Source organism: Nicotiana tomentosiformis, chromosome 10 (genome assembly GCF_000390325.3).
Source record: "Nicotiana tomentosiformis chromosome 10, ASM39032v3, whole genome shotgun sequence".
NCBI lineage: Eukaryota > Viridiplantae > Streptophyta > Magnoliopsida > Solanales > Solanaceae > Nicotiana > Nicotiana tomentosiformis.
In genome coordinates, this window is record NC_090821.1 from 16,501,510 (window position 1) to 16,524,784 (window position 23,275).

The 23,275-nt window shown below is 40.1% G+C and overlaps 1 protein-coding gene across 1 annotated transcript; it reads right to left on the reverse strand.

Annotated features, from left to right (window-relative positions):
• Positions 1-388: 388 nt before the first annotated feature.
• On the reverse strand, positions 389-3,696 carry LOC138899808 (uncharacterized). The gene is made up of 3 exons (XM_070186502.1): positions 3,102-3,696; positions 2,924-2,997; positions 389-1,015 (listed from the first exon to the last, which is right to left on the reverse strand). The coding sequence occupies exons 1-3, from the start codon at positions 3,694-3,696 to the stop codon at positions 389-391; spliced, it is 1,296 nt and encodes a 431-aa protein (XP_070042603.1).
• Between the last annotated feature and the right edge of the window lie 19,579 nt (positions 3,697-23,275).

Genomic DNA, 23,275 nt, shown 5'->3' on the forward strand with positions numbered 1-23,275 from the left:
GAAACTGATCCAAGAACCCCTGAAATCCATAACACAAACGCGTAACATATCCTCAAATATCTGAATGGTGCACTCAGACTGTCTGTCCATCCGGGGGTGGAATGCTGTACTTAACTCAACTCGTATGTCCAACTCTCGCTGTACTACTCTCCAAAACTGCGTGCCCCGATCAAAAGTAATAGACACCAGCATACCGTGAAGACGAACAATCTCACGGATATAGATCTTAACCAACCGCTCTGAAGAATAGGTAGTCACAACCAGAATGAAACATGTGAACTTAGTCAACTGGTCCACAATCACCCAAATAGCATCAAATTTCTTTAAAGTATGTGGGAGCCCAACAACGAAGTCCATGATGATATGCTCCCATTTCCACTCAAGAATCTCAAGCCTCTGAAGCAAACCGCCCGGCCTCTGATGCTCGTATCACCCGTTGACAGTTGAAGCACCGAGCGAAATACTCTACTATATCTTTCTTCCTTCTTCTCCACCAATAGTGCTGCCTCAAGTCCTGATACATCTTGGCGGCACCCGGATGAATAGAATACCGCGAACTATAGGCCTCCTCAAGAATTAACTCATGTAACCCATCCACATTGGGAACGTAAATCCGACCTTGTATCCGCAAGACCCCACCATCTCCAATAGAAACCTCCTTGGCATCACTGTTTTGTACCCTATCCTTAAGAACAAGCAAATGGGGGTCATCATACTGGCGCTCTCTGATGCGCTCATATAAAGAAGACCGAGAAATCACGCAAGCTAAAACCAGACTAGGTTCCGAAACATCTAACTTCACAAATTGATTGGCCAAGGCCTGAACATCTGATACTAGTGGTCTCTTGTCAACTGGAATATATGCAAGTCTACCCATTCTCACCGCCTTTCTACTCAATGCATCAGCCACCATATTGGCCTTCCCGAGATGATACAAAATGGTAATATCATAGTCTTTTAATAGCTCCAACCATCTCTGCTGCCTCAAATTTAGATCCTTTTGCTTCAACAAGTGCTATAGAATTCGATGATCTGTAAATACCTTACAAGACACACTGTAGAGATAATGCCTCCAAATCTTCAATGCATGAACAATGACTGCCAACTCTAAATCATGAACGAGGTAGTTCTTCTCCTAGGGCTTCAACTGGCGTGAAGCAAAAGCAATCACCCCACCCTCCTGTATCAAGACACACCCAATACCAATCCGAGAAACATCACAATACATTGTATATGAACCTGATGCTGAAGGTAAAACTAGAACCAGAGCTGTGGTCAAGGCTGTCTTAAGCTTCTGAAAGCTCTCCTCACAATCATCAGACCACCTGAATGGGGCACCCTTCTAGGTAAATCTAGTCAAAGGTGCAGCAATGGCCGAGAAACCCTCCACAAATCGGCGATAATATCCGGCCAAGCCAACAAAACTGCGAATCTAAATAGCTGAGACGGTATGGGCTAACTCTGAATTGCCTCAATCTTCTTCGGATCTATCTTGATCCCCTCACTGGACACCACGTGCCCCAAGAATGCCATAAAATCAAGCCAAAACTCACACTCGGAGAATTTAGCATAAAGCTTCTTCTCCGTCAACATCTGTAGTACAATCCTCAAATGCTGCGCATACTTCTCTTGGCTGCGTGAGTACACCAGTATATCATCAATGAATACTATGACAAAAGAATCAAGATATGGCTGGAATACACTGTTCATCAGGTGCATAAATGTTGGAGGGGCGTTGGTCAGCCCAAAAGACATCACAAGGAACTTGTAGTGGCCATAGGGGGTCCTGAATGCCATTTTCAAAATATATTAGAATCCCAAATCATCAACTGGTGATACCCATACCTCAAATCAATCTTAGAGAGCACTCTAGCTCCTTGAAGCTGGTCAAATAAGTCATCAATGCGTGGCAGTGGGTACTTGTTATTAATTGTAAATTTTTTCAACTACCTATAATCAATGCACATCCGCATAGTATCATCCTTCTTCTTTAAAAACAGAACCGGTGCACCCCAAGGTGACACACCAGGCCTAATGAACCCCTTATCAAGAAGCTCTTGAAGCTGCTCTTTTAATTCCATCAGCTCTGCTGGTGCCATACGATACGAAGGAATAGAGATGGGCTGAGTGCCCGGTACCAAGTCAATACCAAAATCAATATTCTTGTCGGGTGGCATGCTCGGAAGGTCAGCAGGAAACATATCCGAAAAGTCTCTCACTACCAGAATAGAATCTATTGTAGGGGTATCAACACCAACATCCCTCACAAAGGCCAAATATGCCAGAAAACCATTCCTAACCATTCGTTGGGCCTTTAAATATGAAATCACTCTACTGGGAGCATAGTCGAGAGAACCTCTCCACTAAATCCTAGCAACCCCGGCATCGTTAACATCACAGTCTTAGCGTGATAATCTAGAATAACATGACCGGGTGACAACCAATCCATGCCTAGAATCACATCAAAATCAACCACACTAAGCAGTAAAAGATCAATTCTTGTCTTCAATCCCCCAATAGTCACCACACATGGTCGATACACATGATCCACAAAATAGAATCACCCACCAGCATAGATACATGAACAAGCATGACTAAGGAATCGCAGGGCATATCCAGATAACGAGAAAAATACGATGATACGTATGAATAAGTGGAACCAAGGTCAAATAGTATGGAAGCATCCCTAGGGCACACTGAAATAATACATGTGATCATTGCATCTGAAGCAAAGGCCTCTAGCCTGGCGGGAAAAGCATAACATTGAGCCTGACCACCACTTGATCGACCTCCCCCTCTAGGGTGACCTCGAGCTGCCTGAGTCCCACCCCGAGCTAACTGAGCGGGTGGTGAAGTAACTGGTGCAGAAGTCATAGCTTGACCCTTCTGCTGAACTGGACCTCCTATAAGACAAGGACAACACCTTCTCACATGCCCCAACTCTCCATACTCGAAGAAACCTCGATCTGACAATGATGACATAGACTAAATTGGACCCTGAGAACCAGAATAACCATTAGAAGAACCTGGTACAGACAAACCCTAATCTGATAGAGCACAGGATAAACTCTGATCTGGGAAGGCACTGAAAGATGACTGACCCGGACGAGCACTGTATGAACCATGGATAGCTGATGCACCATGATGAACCGGATGAGCCATCTGAGCAGGCTTGTAAGGATGACCTCTGTTGTGGTAGGAATGTCCTCTAGATGAGGAACTGCTGAAACCACCCAAACCACAAGGCCTCTTGGCCCCCCTCTCCTCATGCTCGTGACTGTGAACCAACTCTAGGCGTATAGCAATATCAACTACCTCTTCAAATCTCGCACCCGTCACAATCTCCCAATTCATGATAAAACATAGTCCATAGTTGAGGCCATCAATGAACCTCCTAATCCTCTCCCTCTTAGTGGGAACTAACCATATCGCATGACAAGCCAACTCTGAAAATCTCATCTCATATTGAGTCACTGATATACCATCATGGCGTAGCTTCTCAAACAGCCTACGCAACTCCTCTCTACGAGTCTGTTGAACAAACTTCTCTAAGAAGGGTACTGAGAACTCATGCCACGTAAGTGGTGCAGCGCTGGTTAGATTTCTCAACTCATAGGCCTCCCACCATCTGTAGGATGCCTCTGTCAGCTGAAAAGTAGTAAATGAAACTCCACTAGTCTCCAAAATACCCACCATGCGAAGGATCTATTGGTACCTATCTATAAAATCCTGAGCATCCTCTGACTCGGCCCCACTGAACTCTAGAGGCTTAAGCCTCCCAAACCGCTCTAGTCTCTTTTTCTCCTCATCACTCATAGGTGGGCCAACCTGGGCCCGAGCAGCTACAACCAGCTGGGCTGGTAGTACCCCCGGTGTCTGGAGTCCCTGAGCTACCTGCTTTGGAGTACGGGCGATGGGAGTTGGGCACGTCCCCCAGCCTAAGAAGTGGCGGGTGCGGCCGGAATTGAAACTCGAGCAAGGCTCGAGCATACAGTCAATATCTTGGCCAAAGCCTCCTAAAGGCCAGAAGTCACAACGGGCACAACTGGTGCCTGAGCCGGTCCCACCGACTCAACCACATATGGTACCTGCTTCTGAGCTGGAGCAACTAGTGGCTCCACAGGTGTTGCTCTAGCTGTAGTACGAGCTGTACCTCGGCCTATACCGTGGCCTCGGCCTCTCACGGCCCTAGCTGGTGGTGCTGGTGGCCGTTCGCCTGATCCAATCACACGTGTCCTCACCATATGTGAGAGAATACAAGAATAGAAGTTCAGTTTCCACAATCAACAAATCCGCACGACAAGAGTATAAGAAAGTGAAGTTTTTTAATGGTTCGGTAGTCTCTCGAAGATAAGTACAAACGTCTCCGTATTGATCCGCAAGACTCTACTAAACCTGCTCATGACTCATGAGACCTAAGTAACCTAGTGCTCTGATACAAACTTGTCACGACCCAAAATCACAACCTGTCGTGATGGCGCCTTAAACATTAATAGGCAAGTTGACAATCACATAACAACTATGCATTTAAATTAAAAACATGATTTAATAAGCTCAATAATGGAAAGTCTCATAACTATCTTATAAAAACAACTACAACTCTAATACAACCATCCCAAAACCTGGTGTCATCGAGTACATAAACTACTAAGTGTCAACATAGTATGAAATTCTAGTACAACTGTCTGAGAAAATAAAACAGTACTGAATAAAAATGAAAGGAAGGAGAGTCAAGGTCTGCGGGCGTCATAGAAGCTACCTCAAAGTCTTCGAATCGGTACTACCACCACTCTAGAAATCACCGCGTCCAGATGTGCCTGGATCTGCATACGAAGTGAAGAGTGTAGTATGAGTACAACCGACCCAATGTACTCAATAAGTAACAGGACTAACCTTGGGCTGGAAGCAGTGACAAGCTCAGAAGGATACAGTCAGAATAAAAATAATGACAACACATATATAACAAAGAAAATGACAATAATAACTCAGAGAAACTTCCATATTCACCTCGTTCACAGTACAAAAATTTAGACATGCTTTCAAGTTCAACAACTTAAGCCCAACACTGATAAAATATGCCAAGTACAACTAGCATGAGGAAAATTACATCTCTATGCTTACATGTCAAATATGCATGTCAAATGTAATGTATCACAACTTAGAGTACTCAATCTGTCTATCTCAAATTCCCACTCATCACAGACAATCACTTAGCACTGTACGAGTGCCTGGTATCAATGCCCTCACCAAAGCACGTATATATAAATCACCGTGCCTGCGCTCACAACTGGTATTTCAGGCTCTAAAGGGGCGGTTCCTGCCCAAGCACTAATGTAAAGCCTATAAGGCATGCTGCGGCGTGCAACCCAATTCATAATAATAAAGAAGCCAATAATTCCTGCCGCGGTGCGCAACCCGATCCACAATAACACTCACAATCTAGCTCTCAGGCCCAACTCAGTCATCAATCTCTCCAATCTCTCGAGCTCACAAATCGCATACTACTCAGCCCAAACAATGATAACATGATTTAATAGTGAATGATAACGGAGACTGAGATATGATATGCAAATAAATAAACATGACTAAGTACATAATTATAGTTTAAGAAAATAACTCAATAGTAGAAATAACCTCAGTGGGTCCGACCAGAATAAGCACATAGCCTAAACATGATTTCTAACATGAATCACAACTCAATTACTCTAACATGTAGAAATTACATGGATAAAGCAAGACTTGATATCAACACAGTAGAAAAATCCACCCGGATTATGATTACCACGGTGCACGCCCACACGCCCGTCACCTAGTATGTGTGTCACCTCAAAACAACCCACGCAACATATTTTTTAGGGATTTATACCCTCAGTTCCAAGTTTAGAAGTGTTACTTACGTCAAAGTGCGCAACTCAATGCTCCAACAAACACTTGCCTTGTGAATCGACCTCTAAACCAATCGAATCTAGTCACAAAAAACTTAATATAATCAATACACGATATAGGAATCGATCACATACGATAAAGCTAAGTTCTTTAACAAAATTCAAAAAGTCAGCCCCGGGCCCATGCCTCGGAACCCGAGAAAATTCACAAAATCCGAACACCCATTCAATAACGAGTCGAACCATACTAAAATAATTCAATTCCAACCACAAATTGACCCTCAAATCCCTAAATCTTACTCTCTAATACCTAGTCCAAAATCTCCCAAATTTCACCTCAAAAACACCTAATCTAGGTGGGAAAATCAATGGGTATTCAATATTAATGGACAAAAGTAATCAAAAGTCACTTACCTTTTGAATTGTAGTGAAAACCCCACTCACAGATTGCCCCTAGCCAAGCTCCACAAGTCAAAATATGAAAATAATACTCTAACCCATGATTTGGGGTTTTTGAATCTACCCCAGGTGCTCCTCCTCCGCGAACGCGGAAATGTCTCGCATTCGCGGAGTACAAAAATTTTCAGCTGAAGAATTCCTCTTACGCTAACATGACATCCCAGTCGCGAATGCGATGACCAAGACCACAAAGTTTCGCGCTCGCGGTGAACAAAACACCTGCCACCCTATGCACTGCATCCCTTCTATGCGAATGCGACATGACTCCCGCGTTCGCGATGAACAACTCCCAGAATCTCCGCGAACGCGTCCCACTTCCCGCGAACGCGATGCACAAACTTCACCAGTCGCCCAAAGACTCTTCACGATCGCGAGCCCTCCCTCACAAACGCATATAAGCAAACCAGATGCAACAGATTCAGCAGTCCAACAAGTCCAAAATGAGCCGAACATGATACGAATCACACCCGAGGCCCTCGGGACCCCATCCATACTTATCAACAGGTCCTAAAACACGTTACGAACTTAGTCGAAGCCTCAAATTACATCAGACAACATCAAATTCACGAATCACACCCCAATTCAAGCCTAATGAACTATTGAACTTCCAACTTCTAAAACAAATGCCGAAACATACCAAACCAACTCCGATTGACCTCAAACTTGGCACATAAGTAATAAATGACACAACAGACCTATTCCAACTCCAAGAACAAAAATTCGAGCCCGATATCAACAAAGTCAACTCTCGGTCAAACTTCTCAACTTTCTAACTTTTGCCAATTCAAGCCAAAACGACCTACGGACTTCCAAATCAATATCCTGACATACTCCTAAGTCCAAAATCACCATACGAAACTATCAAAACTATGAAAGCTCCATTCCGGAGTCGTTACACATAAGTCAACATCCGGTTAACTCTTTCAACTTAAGCTTCCAACCTTGGGACTAAGAGTCCCAATATATTCCGAAACATCCCCGGAACCAAACCAACCATCCCGGCAAGTCACATAACCATAAATGAACATAGAATAAGAAATAAATGGGGGAACGTGGCTACAATACTCAAAACGATCGACCGGGTCGTTACACGAATATATTAATGCAAAGATGAATAAGAAAAAAATTTCTTCCGAGATTGTGTTCCACTGTTTAATATGGGTGAATAAAAAAATATTAGGCCTGAAAAAATATTCACTTTACTTCGATATTGTGCTAGATTATTTCCTATTTTGTTTCATTCTTTAAATGTAGGGATAAATTTATACCTTTAAGTTTAATTTTACAATACACATCTTCGTGTGATTTACAATATTATGTTGAATTTTTATTTTAATTTATAATTCAATTATAATAATTCTTTTAACCTATTTGCCATTAATACGAAATGTTGTAGCTTGATAAATTTGCTCATGAAACTATGATCCATCAAACCTAACCAAGTTTGGGTGAGTTGAGTTGTGCCTATTTTCATGGCCGATCACTACTAGAGGGAAATCAGAAGTGATTTGATAGGTTTCGGCGTCGTTTGTGGAATTTGGAAATTTGGAAATTTATTAGGCTTGAATCCATGTGTAGTTCATATTTTTGAGGTTGTTAGGTATGATTTGAGGCCTCGAGTAGGTCCGTGTTATGTTATGGGACTTGTTGATATAGTGGGTTGTGGTCCCGTTGGCTTCGGGTGAGTTTCAGATGGTTAACAGATTGATTTTTTAATTTGGAAGACTGTTTGAACTGAAGCCTTATGGTGTAATCGCACCTGCGGAAAAGTGGTCGCAGGGGTACGCTGAAGTGAGGTGTGCAGGAGCGAAAGATGCTTAGCAGGTGCGGAATCGCACCTGCGCGAGAAGGAGCGCAGATGCGGGCAGAGGGCTGTGAGGTATTGGTCGCATGTGCGAGGGAAAATTCCGCACCTGCGTGAGAGCAGATGCGGATGGATGCGCGCAGAAGTGGAAACTGGGCAGGCGAATGGAGTCCGCAAATGTGACATTTTACTGACACGAGTGGATGCGCAGGTACGCAAATCTTGTCCGGTGATGTGAAAATCGCTGGGGCAGAACCTTAAATTCAAGGGTTCAACATTTTCACCCACTTTCGGATTTTGGAGCTCGGGTTGGGCGATTTTGGAGAGGAAAGTTTCCACAGAACTTGGGGTAAGTGTTCTTAACTCCCTTGTGATTATATTCCATGAATTAATCTTCATTTTTGGTGTAAGATTATTGAATCTTCAAGAGAAATAGAAGGAAATTTCTATAATGTCACAAAACGTATTTTTCAAGTTTGAATACTGATTTGGAGTCGGATTTGAGTGAAATTAGTATGGTTGAACTTGTAATTGGATGGGTTGTCGTATTTTGTGAGTTTCATCAGATTTCGAGACGTGGGCCCCACGAGTGATTTTTGGGGCGTAATGTCGGATTTTATGGAAAATATTAGCGTTTTAATATGGAATTAATTCTTATAAATTGTGTGGACTGAGTCAAATTATTGTGACTAGATTCGAGCCATTTGGAAGTTGATACGCGTAGATGGAATTTCTGGAGCATTGCTTAGCTTGCTCGACATTGGATTTGGTCTGTTCGAAGTAAGTAACTCTTCTAATCTTGGAGCTGAGGGTATGAACCCTGAATATATGTATTATGTGAATTGTTGGGAGGTGACGCACATGCTAGGTGATGGGCATGTGGGCATGCACTATAGAAATTGTGGCATAATTGTTTCTGTGAAATTTTGTAGTTAAATAATCTTTGCATTTTCCATGCGGTTTTATGTGTTAAAGAAATTGAGCTGAAAAGCATATTAAAAATCATGTTGAGGCTATGTGCCAGTATTATTGGGACCCACAGAGGTCATATTGTTGTGAAATATTTATTTTAAATTGAAAATTCATACTCAGTCATATTCATTTCATTGCATATCATATCTCAGTCTCTGTTGTTATTTATTGATACATCATATCATTATTTTGGGCTATTATCATGACATTGTGAGCCCATGAAAGAGAGACTGGAGAGATTGATGACTGAGGGAGGCCGAGGGCCTGATTATGAGGATAATATTTTTGGGATCGGGCTGCAAGCCGCAGCAGGCCATGTTGGCTTTATATATATTATACTATTGCACGTGAGTTGGCCATGCAGATCTATATATTATACTATTGGACGTAAGTTGGCCGTGCAGCACGTGAGTTGTCCGTGCGAATCCAGATATTATTATAGCACATGAGTTGGCCGTGCGGATCAAGATATCATTATAGCATGTTAGTTGGCCGTGTGGATCCATATATTATTATAGCACGTGAGTTGTCCGTGCAGCACGTGAGTTGTCCGTGCGGATCCAGATATGATATTATAGTACGTGAGTTGTCCATGCAACACGTGAGTTGTCCGTTCTTATAGCGCTTGGGCAGTAGGAGCCCCTCATGAATCTGTACACACCCCCAGTGAGCGCAGTCGACTATAAATAAGGATCGGGTTACACGCCGCAGCAGGTATTGTATAGCGCTGAGTGATTGAGTGTGCTGAACATAGTGAGAGAGAATGCGAGACAGTGAGATTGAGTACTCTGAGAGTGTGAGTACATGAGTACAATCTCTGAGATACATTGCATTGTCATGCACACATGACATATATGCATACAGATGTGTTTTCCTCATGCTGTACGGTATCACATTATTCATGATTTCTCACACCTGTTGACAGATGGGCATTATGATGCATTTGTTTTACCCGGGTTATCTGGAAAGAAAATGAAACATATCATTTATTATTGAAAGGATGTTGGGAAAATTATTGCTTTCAAAATTATTCATATTCTTTTGGAAATTTCAGTAAATGATTTGGGTTTTTCACTGATGTACTTGAAAGGAAGAACTATTATTTTTTTTAAATCATGATTTTGCTGAGCATTTCATCTCTGAGATTACTTCTGGTATTATTTGCTTTATGTTGTTATGGACTGTTGTGGACTAGTGATTTTGGACCCAACCTTGGTAAAAGCTCGTCACTACTTTCAACCTAAGGCTAGGTTTGTTACTTACTCAGTACATGGGGTCGGTTGTACTGATAATACACTTCTGCACATTGTGTGCAGATGTTGGCTGCTGTTGTTGCTGTGCTCAATAGTTGCGGGATTTGAAGATGTACCCGTGTTCCTGTTGTGGCTGCTTCTTGTTCGTGGTAACCTTGGATTTATAAAAGCTATGTTTATGTATTATTCAAACAGACTATGTATTTATTTCATTTTCGCTTTGTATACTCTATTCTTAGAAGCTCATGAATTATACTATTAGTTCTTGGGGGATGTATAAGATTAAGATCTTTATTCACTTAAATTGCTTTAATAATTATTATTGGAATTGGATAATTGAAAGTTGGCTTACCTAGCAGGTTGGGTTAGGTGCCATCACGACTAGTTGAATTTTGGGTCGTGACAAGGTGTTATTAGAGCTCTAGGTTCATAGGTTCTACAAGTCATGAGCAAGTTTCTAGTAGAGTCTTGTGGATCGGTATGATGACATCCATACCTATCTTCGAGAGGCTACATGGCATTTAGTATATATACTTCCCATCTTTCTTTCCTTATCGTGCGGGATTGATTCAGCTTGGGACATAACTCTTTGAATTTCTTCCACGTATTCGTATGCGCACATGAGATCGGTATCAGCTGTGTATCGTCGGCTTGTGATTTCAGGGATGATGTGCGAGATGTATATTCTATGTTTTGATGATGGGCCAGTCTGGAGGACTTGTGTCTATGGTTAGACCGTATCTTGAGCTCAGTAGCTTCAGTTGTAACCTGTACAATTGGACTCATATGTACGGTAATGACCCTACAGTGAAATTTGTGGGTCGATGAGCGGTGAAATGGCTTTTTGATGAGTATGATGTAACTGCGGGATGTGTTAAGACGATTTGAATGTGACAAGAAGTGTTTCCTTAAAATGTAAAAGAAGGCCATTGGGTGCTTGATTTTCATTTTGATGTGACGTACAGTCTCGAGTGTGAATGTTTTGAAGGATCTTTCACGATTGTTAAATTTTGGGACAAATTAAATTCTCATATCTGGTTAGTGAGTTTGGACTCAGATAGACTAAGTGATTGCATAGTAATTATGACTGCGAAAGGGTATATCAAGATACCAATTTGAGGTTAAGCAGGTGGGTTATTTCCTACGGAGTAATCTACATAGATGTATTCCTTATGATGTGAGTGGAGAGTTCTTTTCTGCAAATGGGGCATATGTATGGAGATTTGAATTTGAATCTGGCTGAGAGCGTTGACTTGAGTGTCAAGAGAATGATTGCGAGCTTAGCGGATGATTTGGGGTATTTTTATGATTGGCGTTGTAGGAGTTTGAGAAGAAGTTTCGTTGAACTGACTGTGGCATTATGACAGTAATAGAGTATTGGTATTGTGATTTCCTCTTGGAAGAAAGAAAGATAAAGGTTTCTAACTAACTGGATATGTAATTTGCTGGTGACAAGAGTTGACAATGAGATTTTTGTGCTTTTCACATGATGGCAAGATAGATGTTATGTATTGTGCGGAAGTTAGATTTACATGTACAAGGTGGCAGTTCAGTCTTGAAGGAAGGTAACGAAGTCTGGGCAGAATGGTCATGAATTCTTAGACAACATGGGCGGTTCCAAATGACTAGATGAATACGATTATTACTTGGTGTATGGGAAGGGTGCGTATTTCAGAAGGCGCATTGTATTTTGACTTATGGATGTTTAATTAGTATTGTGGTACTCATATGGTTGATAGACTGTTGATATTCAAATTTTTCCAAGTGGCACGGAAGAACTTTTAAAGTATTTATTGTGGGATGATCGTGTATGAGAGAAGTGTTAGGTATTCGGGCGGTGGAGATGGAATCAAATATGGTGATTCGCATGTTCTATGGATTTGGAGATTTGGGAGTTCTCAGGAGCAAATTGTTTCATGGTTGTAGATTGTGAAGTTGTGGCTGGAGCTAACCAGATGATGGAATGTATTGTGATTCAGTCATTATGGATTTTCGGAGGGATTTTTATCTATTTGTGGGTAACCCAAGTTGATTTGGGGGTCCATTGGTAGGCCCAATTAAGATATGTATTCTACACCGAGCCGGAATGGTTAGTTCCATACTGCTATTGTTGAGGGATGTGTCATTCAGTTGATGTTGAACTTATTTGTGTTCTAAAATGATCTGTGAGTTACTCCTTTATCCTACGAGGAGTTTTGATTCATTGGTTATGTGCACAGATGGTGCAGTTCTATTTGAGCTTTATAGCGGAATTTGAGCATGATGAGCATTTGGGTATTGAATGATTGATTGCGTAATGGTTATGTTCCTTCAGGTTTTGTGTGGCATTTTTGTCATTTGCCTCTCTGTGGTTATTGATTTTGAGCGGGGTGGCTCGAGGTATATATTATGGACCAACGTTTAGATGGGGTCACGCATTGTAGCGAAGTTATGTTAAGGTATAAACCTTGTGTTAGAATCGGGTGATGGTTCTACGGTGTATGATAAATATTCAGCATTTTGTTGTGGCGGTACTTGTTAATCTGGCGAGGCAATTCTCTCATTTGAATCATTTTTTCCATGACTGAGTACATTTGAATTGCTGCGTATTGGTGCACGGATGGCACTGGATGTGGCTCTGAGTTATATTGGTGCGGTATGTCTATGGAACAGTTGTGTTTAGTAGTATAAGGTCATTGGACCTAGAATGGGTAGTATCAGGTTTGATTTCGATATATTCATAATATTGAGAGTCGGCTCAGAAAGTGATTATGGTTATGGTTATGGCTTGATACAACTTGTTCAAATGCATACATGGTGTAAATGTAAGATTCATGTCTTGAAAGAAATTCTAAAGGTTGGAAATTAAATTCCAAGGTTTATGGGTTAAAGTTAAATTAGCGATTTTCAGTTATATTGTGTGGTCAGGCCTATATAGAATATAGTGATGTGAGATCACCCCGAGTACATGTGTGGTAAGATGGAACATTGATTTGATAGCTTGGAAACAACTCTTGGCACGTTCGAGGACAAACGTATGTTTAAGTGGGGGAGAATGTAACGACCCGATCAGTCGTTTTGAGTATTATAATCCCGTTTCCCCATTTACTGCTCAAATTGGGCTTTACAGTTGTTGTGTGACTTGCTGGGACAATTGGTTTGGGTCCGGTGAGGTTTTAGAATGAATTGGAACACTTAGTTCCAAGGTTTAAAGCTTAAGTTAAAATAGTGACCGAATGTCGACTTATGTGTAAACGACCTCGAAATTTAATTATGATGATTCCAATAGCTTCGTATGGTGATTTTGGACTTAGGAGCATGTCCAGAAAATTATTTGGAGGTCCGTAGTGGAATTAGGCTTGAAATGCCGAAAGTTGAATTTTTGGAAAGTTTGACCGGGGGGTTGATTTTTTGATATCGTGGTCGGAATCCGATTATGGAAATTGGAATAAGTCCGTAATGTGAAATGTGACTTGTGTGCAAAATTTGAGGTCTATCAGACGTGATTTGATAGGTTTCGGCGTCGATTGTGGAATTTGGATATTTGAAAATTTATTAGGCTTGAATCCGTGTGTAGTTTGTATTTTTGAGGTTGTTAGGTATGATTTGAGGCCTCGAGTAGGTCCGTGTTATGTTATGGGACTTGTTGATATAGTGGGTTGAGGTCCCGGGGGCCTCGGGTGAGTTTCAGATGGTTAACGGATTGATTTTTGAATTTGGAAGACTGTTGGAACTGAAGCCTTCTGGTGTAATCGCACCTGCGAAAAAGTGGTCACAGGTGCGAGCTCGCAAGTGCGAGCAGGAATGCGCTGAAGCGAGGTGCGCAGGTGCGGAAAATGCTTCGCAGGTGCGGAATCGCACCTGCGCGAGAAGGAGCGCAGATGCGGGCAGAGGGCTGTGAGGCATTGGTCGCAGGTGCGAGGGAAAATTCCGCACCTGCGTGAGCGCAGATGCGGACGGATGCGAAAAGAAGCAGAAACTAGGCAGGCGAGTGGAGTCCGCAAATGCGACATTTTGCTCGCACAAGCGGATGCGCATGTGCGCAAATCTTGTCCGCAGATGCGGAAATCGCTGGGGAAGAACCTTAAATTCGATGGTTCAACATTTTCACCCACTTTCAGATTTTGGAGCTCGGGTTGGGCGATGTTGGAGAGGAAATATTCCACACAACTTGGGGTAAGTGTTCTTAACTCCCTTATGATTATATTCTATGAATTAATCTTTATTTTTGGTGTAAGATTATTGAATCTTCAAGAGAAATAGAAGAAAATTTCTATAATGTCACAAAATGAATTTTTCAAGTTTGAATACCGATTTGGAGTGGGATTTGAGTGAAATTAGTACGGTTGAACTTGTAATTGGATGGGTTGTCGTATTTTGTGAGTTTCGTCGGATTTCGAGACGTGGGCCCCACGGGTGATTTTTGGGGCTTAATTTCTAATTTTATGGAAAATATTAGCGTTTGGATATGGAATTAATTCTTATAAATTGTGTGGGCTGAGTCAAATTATTGTGACTAGATTCGAGCCGTTTGGAAGTTGATACGCGCAGATGGAATTTCTGGAGCATTGCTTAGCTTGCTCGACATTGGATTTGGTCTGTTCGAGGTAAGTAACTCTTCTAATCTTGGAGCTGAAGGTATGAACCCTGAATATATGTATTATGTGAATTGTTGGGAGGTGACGCACATACTAGGTGACGGGCATGTGGGCATGCACTATAGAAATTGTAACATAATTATTTCTGTGGAATTTTGTAGTTAAATAATCTTTGCATTTTCCATGCGGTTTTATGTGTTAAAGAAATTGCGCTGAAAAGCATATTAAAAATCATGTTGAGGCTATATGCCAGTATTATTGGGACCCACAGAGGTCATATTGTTGTGAAATATTTATTTTAAATTGAAAATTCATACTCAGTCATATTCATTTCATTGCATATCATATCTTAGTCTTTGTTGTTATTTATTGATACATCATATCATCATTTTGGGCTATTATCATAACATTGTGAGTCCATGAAAGAGAGACTGGAGAGATTGTTGACTGAAGGAGGCCGAGGGCCTGATTGTGAGGATAATATTTTTGGGATCGGGCTGCAAGCCGCAGCAGGCCATGTTGGCTTTATATATATATATATTATACTATTACACGTGAGTTGGCCGTGTGGATCTATATATTATACTATTTCACGTGAGTTGACCGTGCGGATCCAGATATTATTATAGCACGTGATTTGGCCGTGCGGATCCAGATATTATTATAGCACGTGAGTTGTCCGTGCGGATCCAGATATGATATTATAGCACGCGAGTTGTCCGTGCAGCACATGAGTTGTCTGTGCTTATAGCGCTTGGGCTGTAGGAGCCCCTCATGAGTCTGTACACACCCCCAGCGAGCGCAGTCAACTATAAACAGGGATCGAGCTGCACTCCGCAGCAGGTATCGTATAGCGCTGAGTGATTGAGTGTGCTGAGCATAGTGAGAGAGAATGCGAGACAGTGAGATTGAGTACTCTGAGAGTGTGAGTACATGAGTACAATATCTGAGATACAATGCATTGACATGCACGCATGACATATATGCATAGAAATGTGTTTTCCTCATGCCGTACGGTATCACATTAGTCATGATTTCTCACACCTGTTGACAGATGGGCGTAGTGATGCATTTGTTTTACCGGGTTATCTGGAAAGAAAATAAAACATATCATTTATTATTGAAAGGATGTTGGGAAAATTATTGCTTTCAAACTTATTCATATTTTTTTGGAAATTTCAGTAAACGATTTGGGTTTTTCACTGATGTACTTGAAAGGAAGAACTATTATTTTTTTTTTAAATCATGATTTTGCTGAGCATTTCATCTTTGAGATTACTTCTGGTATTATTTGCTTTATGTTGTTATGGACTGTTGTGGACTAGTGATTTTGGACCTGACCTTGGTAAAAGCTCTTCACTACTTTCAACCTAAGGCTAGGTTTGTTACTTATTCAGTACATGGGGTCGGTTATACTGATACTACACTTCTGCACATTGCGTGCAGATGTTGGCTGCTGTTGTTGCTGTGCTCGATGGTTGCAGGATTTGATGATGTACCTGCGTTCCTGTTGTGGCTGCCTCTTGTTCATGGTAGCCTTGGATTTATAAAAGCTCTGTTTATGTATTATTCAAATAGGCTATGTATTTATTTTATTTCCGCTTTGTATACTCTATTCTTAGAAGCTCATGATTTGTACTACCAGTTCTTGGGGAATATATAAGATTGAGATCTTTATTCACTTAAATTGGTTTAATAATTATTATTGGAATTGGATAATTGAAAGTTGGTTTACCTAGCGGGTTGGGTTAGGTGCCATTACGACTAGTTGGATTTTGGGTCGTGACACCAAAGTTGGTCGGTAATTTCCGACAAACTTTGGTCGGTATGCCTTTCCGACCGTCAAAATACCGTCCACACATAAATGGTCGCGTTTTGATCGGTAATTGGCCATAACCGACCAACTTTGGTCTTTTCTTTTGGTCGGTGTTTAGTGAATTTCTAGCAGTAGATCAATTTGGGCATATCACAAGTTAGCTCATACTTAGATAAACTAATTTGGACTCACCATATAGCCCAATCTGACCCATAAACAAACTTGCCAAATTATTTATTAGAAAAATTATTTATATGTGAGATACAAACATATAAAAGAAAAATAGTTTGACTAGTTTTTCTTATAGTTAAATAAATTATAAGAAATAAAATATTTAATTTTTTTTTAGGGTTGGGCAGGTTTAGCTATGACCTATATTTAGCTCATCTCGACCCAACCTAGTTTAGCCTAAGTAACTTTTGGACGAATTAATGACCAGCCCATTTAAAAATAAAATTTATTTTAACCCACCCAAATTCAGCCTAATCGGCTTATTATACATCCATTTTTATATTGCAAAATCAACTTAGTCTTCAATACGATAATCTACTGATACCTTCACTATAGTAGCCTAATGTAGAATGAGCTATTTTTGTCATTTAACAAAAAAGAAAAAAATGAAGTGGGCTAAAGCCAAAATTTGCTAATCAAAAGGAACAGAACAGATAGCTGACTTCAGGACCTTTATTTTAAGATATAGCCAAATTTATAAATTTTAGTAAGTTTATTTATTTTAGAATCAACTTTATACATACACGACTGAGTTGTAAACATACGCGTCTGGAGTTACAAATTTTACCTAAAGTTTGGCCTATTACTTGCGTAAACAAACTACAGACATTTTGTCTGAAGTTTTGCCTTGAAATTCCAAAACTTCAAATATTTTTGTTACTTGTACAAGCAAACTACAAATATTTTATCTAAAGTTTGGCCTTGCAATCCCAAAAATATTTGTCTCAAGTTTTAGCCTGACAATTTCAAAACTTCAATATCTGAAGTTGAGCTTGGTAGTTCAAGCTTCAAACATAGCTTGGCAACTTCAGACCCTATGTCTGAAGCTTGAACTACTAAGCTCAACTTCAAATCCAAAACTATAACCAAAGTATTGTTCACAAACCATTGAAACTAATCAAATAAAAATGTTAGACCAAAAGAAGAATTCTTTCTATTTATGTTACTTAAAGATAAGTATCACAGACTAAATTGATCTCATTAAATTACTAGAGAAATCTCATATTCCAATAAATATGATTTGCAACGATTAAGATCATTGGGCTTTACTATATTAATTTACTGAATTTGCATGTCACTTATGAGTAGATTGATTCTTTGACTAGTATTGGGCTTGCAAAAATGCTTTGATACTCCATGTACTCGGACAAATGCACGTGGGAGGAAGCAGTCTGACACCGTTTTATCGAAATGTTTATTACATATACATATACTAAAATTATTTGAAGAAATATTTCATTAATATACAGCCCAAATAACTAGTTTGCATTCGCAGTAGTCCAAACTCTTATGGAACCATTGCCCGCCAGAAATAGCTCAAATCCGTCAAGAAAGAAAATTTCTGCAATTAATATGTTAACTAATTAACTGAAGATTTTGTACCTGATTTTTCACACTAGAAAGATAGAAACATCTGCATAATCAAGCCAATTTTGACAATCTTCATCCAAAATATAAAAAAAGATATGTATACTACTTTCAATTTATCTTTAACGATTGTGTGGTCTTTATGATTATGTATTGCCTTTCATGTGCCGATAATAGTTGCTTGTGGTGTTGTAGATGATCATGTTTACACAAGCCAAATATATTCAAGGTTAGAACTTCAAATGAATTTCGTGCGTGCAAGGTAATGGAAAGATACATAACACAATGTCAAGCTTCTTCGATTATAGTTACAAGTATGTTAATGGACAGATATGACGAAGATAATTTATACTCCTAAGGATGTAATAAACAACAATCAAAAAGATTACTCGATTGAGATGAACTATAGGCAAGCATAGAGGGCCACAAAAAATATAGTAGAACTAATACGAGGAAACCCTACTGAATCGTATGGTAAGCTTCTAATATACTTTTATATGTTGGTTCATATCCCGAGTAGGATGCACGCTTCCTTTATTATTTTGTTTCACTTTATCCATCTATTAAGGGATGGGAATACTACAGACCTATAGTGGTTGTGGATAGGAGGTTCCCGAAACCAGCACACAGGAACAATACTGATTGCTCAACACAGAATGCAATTGGTAGTGATAATTAGTATATTTATTGTATAATTTATGTATAATAATTTATATTTAGTGTATAATATATGTATAAGAATATATATATATATGTATATGTGTAACAACCTGATAGCTTGTTTTGAGCACTAGCTCCCCTTCTTGTGTTTCGAGACGTTTTATAGCTATATTTGATGATTTATGACTTGTGCACATAGTCCGCGTTGATTTTCGGAAAGTCTAAATGCGAATTTTTAAAGAAAATGTGGTTTTTAACTTTGATAGTGGCTAGAGTTGACCACGTCAATATTTTTGGTAAACAACCTCGGATCGGTATTTTGACGATTCCGGTAGGTTCATATGATGATTTTGGACTGGTATGCATATTTGGTTGGGGGTCCAGGTGACTCGAGACCGTTTCGGTGCTTTATGTGAAAAATTGAAAAATTAAATTTGAACTTTGAAAATTTTGAGTATTGGTTAGCGATTCTTAATTTTAGATGTTATTGGGATGATTTGAGCTTACGAGAGTGTTTGTTTGATGCTAATATATTTGTGTGAATGTTCGGATTGGAGCCCGAGGGGCTCTGATGAGTTTCAGATAGGTTGCAGACTATTTTTGCATAATTGAAGGATTGCTGGTATGTTGGGCTGTAGTTATCGTATTTGCGAAGATCTATTTGCAAATGCGAGCATCACATTTGCAAGTGCAAGCTCGCATTTGCAAATATGAGAAGGGATAGGGCATTTCGTGTCACACCCCTACCTTGAGGGTGTGGCCGGCACCCTACACCCTGCACCCGAAGGCCCGAGCGGACCAACTATAGTACCTAGAACCATTGACATGGAACCTGGGCTGTCAAGGCCTCCAAATAATATTAGCAAGACAAGAATGTACAACAACCTGCAAGCAGAGGATTCCTGACACAATATATACAAATAACCAAGGCCAACAAGGCCGCAAGGAGAGTATCGTGAACTAACAAGAAGGTCGACAAGGCCATAACAAAACGTATACACACTAAGCGCTAGTCTGCAAGCCTCTAAGAGTGAAATAATACATAAATAGGTCGGGATAGGGCCCCGCCATACCCAAAATCCCAGAAGTATATATAATAGTACCTATCGACTCCTGTATAGCAACTCCGAAGAAATGGAGTGCTACAACCAACAACTGAGACAGGCACCCTACCGAGGAGGTATGTCGCCCTGTTTATTTATACTTGCGAGCATGAACACAATACCAAAAAAGGGGCATCAGTATGAAAGATGTACTGAATATGTAAGGCAGGTAACATGTGTAAACAAAAGATATAGTACAAGAGATATGGGTGCAGAAATCAACCTGAACTCAGAAAGAAGCCGCTGAGGGCATACAACTGCTATAACCCTAAGCCTTTCTTGACCTCAAGATAATCATTTTAACTATCGCTATTGTCTCTACGTTCTTCAACCTCAAGATAATAATTTTGAGACATATCGAATCCGGAAAATGCTATTGATAACGTACCCGGCCTCGAAGAGGACTCGGTCGTATAGGCCTTAATAGGACTCGGTCGTACGCAGCCTTAATAGGACTCGGTAATTTCAAAACCAGATGCAATGGTGTGGATGTATAATTGCCGTACCCGACCGATTATAGTGCGGCTTGGTAAGAATATAGATACATATATACGTGCAATACAAGACCAATCGCAAGAGATATCACAATTATAGTCGAAGTGACCTATTGTCGTTATCTTCGACTATCATTATTGTTGCTATGTTCTTCAACCTCAAGATAATCATTCTGAGACATATCGAATCCATAAAATGCTATTGATAAGGAATACACAAGAACTTGATTAGTCTTGTCAAGAAAGGCTTAGGGTTATTCAATCTTATGACATGAAGATTAGTTCAAAGGAATATTTACGTCGAGTCATGCCAAGAAGAAAAATTTTCCTACATACATACGGGATACTCACACATCCTACGGGCGATTATTTACATCATACGAATGATTGGAATTAAAATAGAATCAATAACTATAGGTAGCCTTCACTTAGACAATTTGTCAAACACCTTGAGTACATAGAACTCTCAAGTTCCTTAACAATGATAGCTTAATATCAAAACCATATCTTTCGCCCTACTTATCCTTATTATCATCTTAGAAACACAAACAACCAAATCCAACTATTTAACACCAACATACAGTCTCAAACGAGCAACTCACAACATACAACTAAATTCCAAGTTCCTCCAACAATTTGCTTTACAACCTCTTTGTAATAACACTCCTACAACTTGTATAAAATTAAGAACAAAAAGAAGAAGATGGAACTTACCTTCAAGCACAAGAATCCCTCAAATTTTGAGATCACTTCACTACTAACGAGTCTGCAAAACCAGCACAACAAGGAGAAAAGCGATAAGAGGACGACCACGGGATTCTTCACATTGGATTTACTTGGTTTGCCTTTGATTTTGGCCTTGGATCATATGAGAACTCTTAGAGAGGGTTTGAGAGTGTTTTTGGTCTGGAAATAGTGAAAAATACGAAAGAAAACGGGCTGTAGGCGTGTGGTATATATTTGAATATTTCCACCGTCCAAAGTGGGTCCCATGGGGAGCTCCATGTGCAGTCTCGCAAAAATGAGAATTTCTCTCTACTCCGATGTAGTATGGACAAACAATTAAATGCGTTGTAAACTAGACTTGTAGAGCTTATATTTGGTGGGTGGATCACCGCATAAATCCAAGAATATTGAGAGAAAAGCTCAGTGACATTAGACCCAAATTTCAGTAAGATTATTGACGTATCTTGCGGCAACTTTTGCAAATTTTTGTTTTACAACTTACTTGAATTAACATCTTAACATACGACTATTGTACGATTCAAATACCTTATAACAAGACCTTATTATCATATTAAGCACTCTTATTCTTACCCCAAATGTATGGCTATGGCAATCCACTTCCCTTTGGCGAACTTCATCGAAAAGTATTTTCTTTGATTCGTATAACCCTGAATTCTTAAAAAACTTACTTATCACCTCAATAAAATCTCTTAACCTTTTGGAAGGATCTTAAATCTCCGGGCTTATGTTAGTTGACTAATGATGCAATCGACGTCCAAAGTATTGGGTGTAACATCATCCCCCCTAGGAACATTCGTCCTCACATGTTGAATAATATTCTAACACCCAAGATTTCTAAAGCAGAGTTTCTTTTCTAAATAGGTCTATCCGAAACCTGATAAGCAGCCCAAACACACAACAAATACCACACAGTGCTACAAAATATAATAATTACATCCAATTGTCCTCACACAGCCGTTTATTTACGCAAAAATTAGAAAGGGTTAGATATGACTTATCTCAACTATCATCCGCTATACTCTGATTTGTGCTTGCCATATTTGTTGTCTCAACATTATCACCTAAACAAGATATGTGAATTAAGCTCGATAAGTAATTTAAGAGTAAAGAAACTGTAGTGCACAAGTGTCGATATAAACCTGCAGTCTGAAACAGATGAGGATATCTGTATTTCATATTCTCATCGGCTTCCATGTTATTTCTTCTACATTGTTGTTCCTCCAAAGTACCTTAACTGAATCCACCTCTTTGGTTCACAACTTACTAACTTGGCAATCTAGGATAGCTACCGGAATTTCCTCATAGGATAGGTCTTCTATGACCCGGACATCCTCAATGGGGGTAATGCGGGAGGGGTCACCCAAGCACTTACGAAGCATGGATACATGAAACACAAGATGAACTGCTTCTAATTCCAGGGGAAACTCAAGCTTATAAGCTACTTGGCCGATTTTTTGGATAATTTGATATGGTCTTACATACCTGGGGATAAGCTTGCCTCTTTTGCCAAACCTCATCACGCCTTTCTTCGGCGACACTTTCAGGAACATCCAATCTCCCATAAAAAAACTCTAAGTCTCGACTTTAGTTATCTAAGTAGGACTTTTTTCGGCTATGAGCGGTCAACAATCGATCCTGAATAACTTTCACCTTCTCTACGGCATGTAACACCAAAGCAGTGCCTAATAATTTACCCTTGCCACCATTGAACCAACCATTGGGAGACATGCACTTCTGCCCATATAGGGATTCATATGGGGCCATCTAAATACTGGAATGGTAGCTGTTATTATAAGAATACTCAATGTGTGGAATATGATCTTCCCTACTTTCTTTGAGGTTTAGAACGCATGCTTGCAATATGTCCTCAAGTGTCAGAATAGTGCGCTCGGGCTGGCCGTCTGTC

Excerpts from the sequence above, each read along its gene's own strand:
- LOC138899808 (XM_070186502.1), bottom strand. The coding sequence starts at position 3,696 with ATGGTGGGTATTTTGGAGACTAGTGGAGTTTCATTTACTACTTTTCAG. Across the intron at positions 2,998-3,101 it reads TTCATACAGTGCTCGTCCGG|GGTCCAATTTAGTCTATGTC; the intron begins GTCAGTCATCTT and ends TCTGGTTCTCAG. Across the intron at positions 1,016-2,923 it reads GAGTTGGGGCATGTGAGAAG|CACTTGTTGAAGCAAAAGGA; the intron begins GTGTTGTCCTTG and ends CGAATTCTATAG.